The sequence below is a fragment of the Carassius gibelio genome, chromosome A7 (genome assembly GCF_023724105.1).
Source record: "Carassius gibelio isolate Cgi1373 ecotype wild population from Czech Republic chromosome A7, carGib1.2-hapl.c, whole genome shotgun sequence".
Taxonomy (NCBI): domain Eukaryota; kingdom Metazoa; phylum Chordata; class Actinopteri; order Cypriniformes; family Cyprinidae; genus Carassius; species Carassius gibelio.
The window spans coordinates 21,622,279-21,631,780 of record NC_068377.1 but is presented as its reverse complement, the minus strand read 5'-3'; the positions used below and the strand labels follow the sequence as shown (position 1 = coordinate 21,631,780).

Genomic DNA, 9,502 nt, shown 5'->3' with positions numbered 1-9,502 from the left:
GGCACTTGACTACTTCAAGTTAAAAATGAAGGTAGATTTGGGGTGGTGCGAGGATGCGGAAGAATTGTCATAGGAGTGATGTAAGAAGCCACTAAAATGTGCTTGTCTTGTGACTGACAGGTCATGATGAACAAGCTCCTCCTGAACTAACATTTACTATACATTTAAGAATGTAAAAAAGATTTTGTCCAACACAGTGCATGAGTTGTTTTTCACAACATTACATTTAAGTGATACCCAATAAAGATGATTCTCTCATATTTTTATATTTCATATTTCATATTTTCTTTTACCTTTATGCCTTCCCAAATAAGTATGACTTTCCTTATTCAGATGAATACAAAGAAATATTGTTAACCTCTCTTTGAGTCCATATAATGCAAGTGGATAGTTACCAAACAGTTGACTCTAAAAAACACGAAAAGCAATCACAATGGTAATCAATGTTTTATTAATACTTTTAACCATGGCTTCTGGCCAACTGACATACACAAATTCATAATTTTATGCATAATTTCAGCATGTTGTAAAGCTTGTGTGAGAAGTGACAGTCCTCTGTGCTTCACCATCACTTCTTGTGTAAGCTTCACAACCTGTAAACTTATGCAGCACTTAAAGGGTTAGTTCATCCAGAAATGAAAATTAGCCCATGAATTACTCACCCTAAAGTCATCCTAGGTGTATATGACTTTCTCCTTTCAGAAGAATCCAGTCAGAGTTATATAAAAAATTGTCATTGATCTTTCAAATTGTTTCATGCCACTCAGTCCAAAAGAAGTGAAATAAAAATCGCTTATCCATAATAAAAAGTAAACAAAGGCATCCAGCAACACCTTGATGAGAGAAGATTGTTTAGAGAACTCCAACTGGCTACATCTGTAAGAAGAAAGTCATATACACCTAGCATGACTTGAATATGAGCTATTTATGGGCTGCTTTTCATTTTTGGGTGAACTAACCCTTTAACGATCATGAATGCATGTATGACAATGAATCTTTCACTGAGGTCATATGGTGTACCACTATGATCGCTGTGTGTGGTATATCAAGCATCAGCTTTTGGGTTATTGTCCACTTGCATTATTTTAGACTCACAGAGATGGATTATTTTTCTAAAAATCTTAATTTGTGAGAAAGTCATATACATCTGGGACACCATGTGAGTAAATGATGAGAGTATTTGCATTTTGGGTGGAGAATTTTTTTCTTTTTAAGAAAAAAATTACAAAATGATAATGACTTGTAACAAAAATCAATAGCATGACTTCCTAATTGTCACTAGAAAAAATACTTTGCCAAACAAAAACAAAAAATCTAGGATCTATGAACCACCTTTTGGTTCACGAGGTGATAAGTACAGTATGCTGTATCTGTTTAGCCAGAAAGCAAACACAAACTGTGGTTCAGCTTATTAGCATTGCTAGCAGCACTACATGAGCATGACATCCAGTGGAAGTTAACTGAGCAACATGAAATCAGTAATACATCCCTTCGATTTCACGCTCAGACCATGACAAGCTGCTCTGAAATGAGAGGTGCCAAACCTCATGCCTCATGGCAGCAATCCGTGACAAGAACTGTGTCTGTGTTTTTGTGTGTGTGTATCATGAAAAGAGTGAGTGACAGAGAGGGAATTTTCCTTGACAGATCTCTCCATTTACGGGGATTAGATGGAACAAATTTCCTGAGCTCCAGTTTCCCATCATCCTCTCTCTGACACTGCTCATTTTCTCTCCAACGCCTCAAAATAACTCCTTCAAAAAGAAAGGGAATGACAGAGAAAGCGAGCAATAAAGCGATAGAATAAATAGGTGTATGTTCTCAAGCTTAATCTACAGACCAGCAAATCTCTCACCTCAATCTCCATCTCTCCACTCTCTCTTTCTTTTTCACCTCATCTTTTTGTCACTTCAAACAGGGTGACTGTGTCTTAATTTAATATGTGTTTGTGCCTCATCAGATAGTTTCTTTGAAATTTCCCTGGTCTGTCAGTAAGAATGTTCTTTTTGTGATTTATTTATTTTTAGTAATGTATGGCTATTTATGGCTCTTTAACTGAAGTAATTGCAAGCAAACTACACAGGTTGTGGAATTAAAAATAAAAATTATATATTATATATATATATATATATATAATATATATATAATCCATATATATATATATATATATATATATATATATATATATAATATATGTAATTAATATCATGCTCAATGATCAGTTCAGAAAGCAGGATAAAACAAGTAAAAATATTTACTGCTTAAATGGATAGTTTACACAAAAATGAAAATACTGTCATCATTTACTCACGCTCAAGTTATTCCAAACCTATATAAATTATCTTCTTCTGTATTTTTTCCATACTGTGGAATGTGAGTGAAGTAACTGTTAACTAGAAGAAGTAACTATATGGTTACCCACATTCAAAATATCTTCTTTTGTGTTCAACATACATAAAGATTTGGGTGAGGTAACAGTGTTTTCATTTTTGGACGAACTGTTCCTTTAATTAAACACAGAACCATATGTCTGATGAAACATGTCTCAGATATGGTGGATTTAAATGTAGTTTTGTCCTCTTTTTTTTGCAAAAGAAACAGAAACAAACATTTTTCACAAGCTGTGTAAGTAGTAATAAGATCCACTCATAATTGTGTTTATGGTTTCTATTTCTGAAATTACTTGGATTATTTGCATTGTGTTAAATGTGGTTTGAATCGTTCACACAAATATGTCTTTTCACATCTCACAATCAGAGAATACTGATGTTATAGATCAGAGCAAAGACATGACTCCCACTAAGCCAGGAAATCTCATTGATGTGTTCACGGGGAGGACTAAAAAAAGTGCCCTCCAAAAAAATCGAATCAACAGCTTCCTAGCCAAATGGAAATTAATAGAGAAGAAGACTTCTGGGACTTGTGATTGTTATGAGCATTTGTTTGAGTCTTGATCTTGTGTTCTCACTGATAAACCGCCATCTGCCACAGAGTGAGAGACAGAGGGAGAGAACGAGTGAGCGCAAAAGATCAGAGAGAGAGGGAGGGAGCTGATCCAGTCCCCAGGGGGACTTCTCAAACCCATTCTCACCTCCTGAGGAGCAGATGGGGGAGGAAGAGGGGCAGTATTGGGTGAACTGGAACACACTGACGTCTAGAAGGAGCTGCTGTAGACACTGCAGAGGATACCACGAATGATATTCTGTGATATTTGATCTATTTAAGGAGAAGCTAATGAAAAAGAGAATGTGCTCTCTGTAAAAATATGTGGTGTGTGTATGTGTGTGTGTGTTCTTTAATTGTCTGGTAGGTGAGAGTAAATAGGTCATGAAATTCTGTGTGCACACATTTTATCATCTGACCTATTTTTGTGGGTAATTTGTTCATTACTCATTTACAAATCAAAGCATTAAAGCATCAAAGTATCAAAGCATTGAAGTCGTGGCCTAATGGTTAGAGAGTCGGACTGGCAATCGAAAGGTTGTGAGTTTGAGTCCATGTACAGTTTTCTCTCCACCTTCAATACCACGACTTAGGTGCCCTTGAGCAAGGCACTGAACCCCAAACTGCTCCCCGGGCGCCGCAGCATAAATGGCTGCCCACTGCTCTGGGTGTGTGCTCACAGTGTGTGTGTGTTCACTGCTCTGTGTGTGTGCGCTTAGGATGGGTTAAATGCAGAGCACAAATTCTGAGTATGGGTCACCATACTTGGCTGAATGTCACGTCACTTTCATTAAATCAAAACTACATTATCCTGCTTCTCGGTTTCACACTGATTAACAGGAAGAATAATTATTCCATCATTATTAAATGAAATGTATACATGAACAATTCAGCCTAGTGTGTGATTTCATAGTGAAGAGTTTGTTTCACTGGCACACTCTGTTCACCCCAAAATGAAAATCTTGTCATCATGTACTTATCAAGTCATTCCAAATCTATATGACTTTCTTCTTCTATGGGACAGAATATATAGATTCAAAATATCATCTTTTTTTTTGTTCCACAAAGAATAATACAGGCTTTCAATGACATGAAGTCAAGTAAATGTTGACAGGACTTTTCCTTTTGTGTGAACTATCCTTTTTACAATGTCATTAAACAGGGATCAAGAACCTTCCGTGTCACAGAATCACTCAAACATGGAGTATCTTTTGCTTTGATTAAAATTTGACAGTTGCTGTTCATAAAATTGGGGTTATAGGTCAGCTGCTTAGCACTTGTATATGTGATCTGAGTTTAGACGAGGAGATCCCTCTTTTACAACCAGCATTATATCTCTTTTTAAATGTGATATCATCACATCAGTAAATGTAAGATATATTACTTTGAAGAGAGCATTCATCTCTCATCTCTGCTGTACGTGTGCTGTTGCTAAGAGACCAGCAGTCTGCAACATACCACCTCATGCATCCCCCGCGTGCATTTGTTTCACACCCTCTGCCAGGAGAGAGGGAACTGTACCTTTCTTTCCTGAAACAGACAGAATCTCATCCTACATTTAAATCATGCTGCTCAATTCTCCAACACATTCTCTGACTACTACAACAGTGGTCATTTTCTGAAATCTAAAACAACAGCAAAAGAATCCCTACACTTGAGGACTAAAACTAAAATTTCACGGCAAAATAAAGTATTATCATACTTTGTAGATATATTTGTTAGCTTCTTTCCATATGTTTGCCCATAAAGTGGTTCTGCTCAAGACGCTGTGATGACGTCACCTTATTCAGTAGGTCACGGTGATGTCGACGTAATTTAAACATGTCATTTTCTTCAATTTCCTCATAACTAAGCCAATTTGCACCCAGTGTGAAACACGGTTCTCCTCCATTGTGAGCTCTTTTGATGAAACACCATCTAAACAGACTCGAAACACAGAAGTCAGATGGTGTGTGAACTTGAACAAAACATCTCTCAAAATACTATGGTGGATTGTAGTGTAGTTTTCTCCACAAAATATTTTTCACAAGCTGTGTAAGTACTGTAGTGATAAGATCACTCATAATTTTGAATATGAGAACTGTGTATTGGAGCATATTTTTGTTGACTACATGAAAATGCTGTCAGATCAAACAAAGATGATCTTGCTGGGAAAATAGCAAACCAGTCCACAGGGTGTCATCAAAAGGACAGGCATCAGTGTCGGTAAGGTTTTTATTTATTACACAAGAAAATGGATGTAATAATGGTGAATAAATGTCACATGCTCTCTGATGGAAACATCCACTTTCAAATTTCACATCACACCACAATTGTTCAATTAACTGACTTGTCTTAATATATAGAAATAATTAAAGTTGGTGATTTCTGAAATAAAAGGATGCTTTAGAAATCCTTGTGAAATCTTTTATTGTACAAAACTCACATATATCGAAAGAAACAACAGGTTGAGTAGTTTGTGGTAAGATATGAACACATACCTTCTATGATGTTATTCTAGGTGACACATATACGACTGTTGGTTAGCTTCTTCTGTTTTGAAAATACAGGTAAAAAAAAAAATCCAGATCATTTCTAAGAGACGAAAAAGTTATATTATTGATATTGCAGCTGCACTGCAAACTGTGTGGAAGCATCAGTCAATTTATGCATCATCAAAGTCAGGCAACACAAAGCTGTTTCATGATTTGAACATGCAAAAACTAGCAAAAAAAATTAGAAAGTGCAAAATAATATAAGTGTGCCCCTTCTAGGGTACTCAGCGCTTTTTTTTAGGAATGCCATCAGCATGCCCGGTGTCTGAAGCATGTGTGAAAACACTTTTTTAATTGATTGGACCACACACCCCATGTGACATCATTAGCGAAGTCCCCGGAGAATAAAGGGGCACCTTTAATGCACGTCATCTGCATTTAGTCTTCAGAAGGCGTTAATATTTGACACCTGAGGACACACATGTGTCTCAGCGTGGAGCACACACGCTCAGTGCTCAAGGGTACAGAATGCACTCATTGTGAAAATTTTTCAATAAGGAAGCTCCACTCTCACCAGCAGTCCCTATTCATGGCTCCCGCTGCGGCTGAGGAATGGTGGAAACCAGCGTTGTGCTCAAGCTTGAGTGATCGGCGGGATCTAGCAGGAGAAAAAGTTTTATCTCGATGCTCCTCTTTCGCCCTGTGGTTGTTTGGCACATCTGTTAATGTTTACCATAACTTTGGTGCTCTCTTACCAGGTGGCCAGGAATGCGTAGAGGTGTGGAGTAGTGGGTATTTCATCCCCCAAAGTGTCCATGTGATTAACACAATGGGAGATACCGTTCGAAAGGGAACAGCATAGCAGCCATTGATGAATTGCGCAAAGATCGATTCTATCAAATTAACATCTAAGATGTGACTTACGTCTGTATTTATTAAGCACAAACCATTTTAGTCAGTAGAATTTAACATTAAAGGAGGGGGGGGGGTGGTGAAATGCTTTTTCATGCATACTGAGTTTTTTACACTGTTAAAGAGTTGGATTCCCATGCTAAATATGGACAAAGTTTCAAAAATTAAGTTGTACGTTTGAAGGAGTATTTTTGTTCCAAAAATACCTCTTCCGTTTTTTTCACAAGTTTCAGAAAGTTTTTTTCGAGTATGGGTCTGTGTGACGTTAGATGGAGCGGAATTTCCTTATATGGGTCCTAAGGGCACTTCTGCCGGAAAAGCGCACGCTCCCGTAGAGCAGAGCAGAGCAATTCACTGATCAGAGCGAGAGACCGAAGTCACAAAAGAAGTGTGAGTGTTATTATTAACTTAAATTTATATTAAATATTTTTACATTTATTATTAAATGTAATATATTATTCAAAAGCAGTATGAATGATGCATTTCTTAACAGAAACTCACTCAAATACTTTTTATTTGAACAGTAGTCAACAACATTCATAAGACTTTGGATCTTCAGTAAATTGCCTGCTCTGAGCTGCATTTCTGGGTGAGGAATGCAATTTCACAGCTCCTAAAAGACAGGGAAATCACTAAAGTCAATCACTTTAAAGTTCCCCTTACTTATTTTTGTGTTAATTTCTTTTTTCTCTTTTTTTTTTATATATCATGACAGATTTGCTGGGCAATGCAATCACAATGTATGCAATCATTTAATAACTTAGCCATACCTTATTAATACATCATGTGCTAAATAGTGGGGCCTAGGTAGTAATGTGTCACTCACAGCACTCGTAGAGCCTGTTGATTCTGATGATGTCATTCTGGCTCATCTCAGTAGATGTACCCAGCGCAGCATTATTGTTAGGAATGGGAATCATAGTGGGGAGGCCATTCTTGGAGAAAGCATATCTGACAGAGCAAGAGACAGATGCAATTACATGACAGTCTTACACACCGAGAAACCACATCTCCTCATACAGGACTCGCTCACCTCTCGTACTGCATCACAGAGCTGTAGTCATAGGGAGTTCCCTGGTTTAGGGTGTTGATTTTGTTGAAGTTGTACTTCATGTCTAATGAGCAAATAAAACATTTAGTGTAGTAAATGTGAATTAAAGTACTGGACTGATCGCTAAATGGATTTGTTATTAACAGTGTACCATCACTGATGTTCTCCCAGATGACTTGGATGTGATTGTCACGGTCACTGCGGGTCTGTTCATGGTTGAAGCCAAGAGCGTGGAGAAGCTCATGCTGCACAGTGCTGTGGTAAAGACAGCCATTACGGGCCAGAGACAAAGTCTGGCTGTAACCTTGACGGCCAACATATGAGTAGCATCTGTAAAACAACAGAATCCATCTCTTGATCACATATGTATTTTCATTAACATCACTCTAAATGTTAGTGTGATTCTCATTCTGAGGCTTCTACCTGTCTTTTTGTTGTTTGTTTTTTTACAATAATGTGAAATGTTCATTCTGACTTCCACTATAATCTATTCTCTAGTTTGTTTCTGCTTCATACCCACTGCGAGACTCAATGCTGATATAGTCTCTCTCATTGTAGCGGGGGAAGAAGCGGATACACGTGCTGTAAGAGAAAGAGTCCAGACCACGCTTGATGATCTCCACCTCACGGGAGGCTGAAAGGGCAAAGGTCAGGGGTTGCTATGGAAATATTTACTTTGTTTCACAATCACAGGCTTTGGCACTAATAATAAGACTTGCCCTAAAATCAGGAAGAGTAAAGAGCTACTGTAATGAAAGAAGCTTTACATCTTGTCATCAGGTTTTAAAAGATAACTTGCATACATTTATTTTTGGTAGATACTTTTATCCGATGTGAATTACATTGCACTCAAGGTCTCCTACCCATAGTAAATTTTAAAGTGCCACGAACCTGTCCTATTCTTTATTCTCTTTGGGCTATAAATGAAAACATAAATCATAATACTAGTGGCTTACAATAGTGGTTGGCGATGACGTAAGGCACATAAATCCTTCCGTCACCGGATTTCTGCCAGAGGCAGCCAAGGGAGGTGCAGGGATCAGCATTTCTCTCATCCACAGCAATGTCATCCATTAGCTTGGGCTCATCAGGTTCAGGAACTAACACATAAACAGTTCATTTGGTATCTTTTAGTAAATAACAGGTGCAGCAGATTGATGTTTATTGGTGAGTATGTGGTGAGAACGTACTGATGCCTCTGTTGGCTCTGTGCAGCAGTTCAGACACAGACAGCTGAGCAGACTTGTCCTCAGCAACTATAATAAAAATACATCAACACATTCACTAATGAACCATTACTTTGACGTTCATCATGCAGAAACAGTTAGCCTTTGCTAAATTGTTTCATTTCTTACAGTCTTATAGAGTATGTAAAGTCAGAGCTGCTGGAGTATTTGACTTACCAGGCTACGTGTGAGTTATGCCAGAACACCACACACAAAAGGGACATGAAAAAGAAACATTTCCCCAAGTCAAACTCATCATTTTACATTCTCAATTCTAACAATAATTAGTATCAGAGAGATGTGTGCATAATGCATAATGCAATGATTTTGCATGCATCATTTACAACATACTGATATAAAAGTCTTACCATCTCCTCAGCTCTAACAGAGAAGACGAAAAGCAGGGCCAGCAGGCCAAAAGTCACCCTGGTCAAAAACATGGTGTCCGAAGACCTGTAGAAAGAACCAAGCCACAGCTGTTTAGGCAGAGTGCCTCAAATGAAGGTCAACTTCAGCTCTTTTACTAATACTTATCAACATTTCATAATATCCATCCATTTTCTACCCTCTTATTCTATGTAGTCACTGGGCAAAGGCAGGAAAACACCCTGGAGATGTGGTCAGTCCATCACAGGGTGGACACCATAACAATGATATTCAACATAACTACTTATAGATTTCTGATCTGCATTAGAATCACATACTGTATGATCATTATAAACAAGTATCTTTCCTCAACTAATCCTCAAACAATGTTACAACTTGATGAAATATATATTGCTTTAAACAGAGAGAGGGGAAACATTCCAGCTCTCTTACCGTAGATTTCCAAAGCCAGTGCCACACTACAGCCACACGTAGGTTTTATACCGATACCGTATCTATACAATCTTTAC

General features: G+C 37.7%; 1 protein-coding gene across 1 annotated transcript; it reads right to left on the bottom strand.

The window, feature by feature from the left end:
• Positions 1–7,147: 7,147 nt before the first annotated feature.
• LOC128016826 (low choriolytic enzyme-like) lies at positions 7,148–9,061 on the bottom strand. The gene is made up of 8 exons (XM_052601652.1): positions 8,975–9,061; positions 8,784–8,787; positions 8,571–8,636; positions 8,337–8,480; positions 7,897–8,014; positions 7,532–7,710; positions 7,363–7,444; positions 7,148–7,280 (listed from the first exon to the last, which is right to left on the bottom strand). Exons 1-8 carry the CDS (start codon positions 9,044–9,046, stop codon positions 7,148–7,150), a joined length of 798 nt encoding a protein of 265 aa, XP_052457612.1. The 5' UTR covers positions 9,047–9,061.
• Between the last annotated feature and the right edge of the window lie 441 nt (positions 9,062–9,502).

Coding starts and splice junctions, on each gene's coding strand:
- LOC128016826 (XM_052601652.1), bottom strand. CDS start 9,046: ATGTTTTTGACCAGGGTGACTTTTGGCCTGCTGGCCCTGCTTTTCGTC. Junction 7,711..7,896: donor AGCATTGAGTCTCGCAGTGG/GTATGAAGCAGA, acceptor GTTGTTTTACAG/ATGCTACTCATATGTTGGCC. Junction 7,445..7,531: donor CTGGGAGAACATCAGTGATG/GTACACTGTTAA, acceptor TTTGCTCATTAG/ACATGAAGTACAACTTCAAC.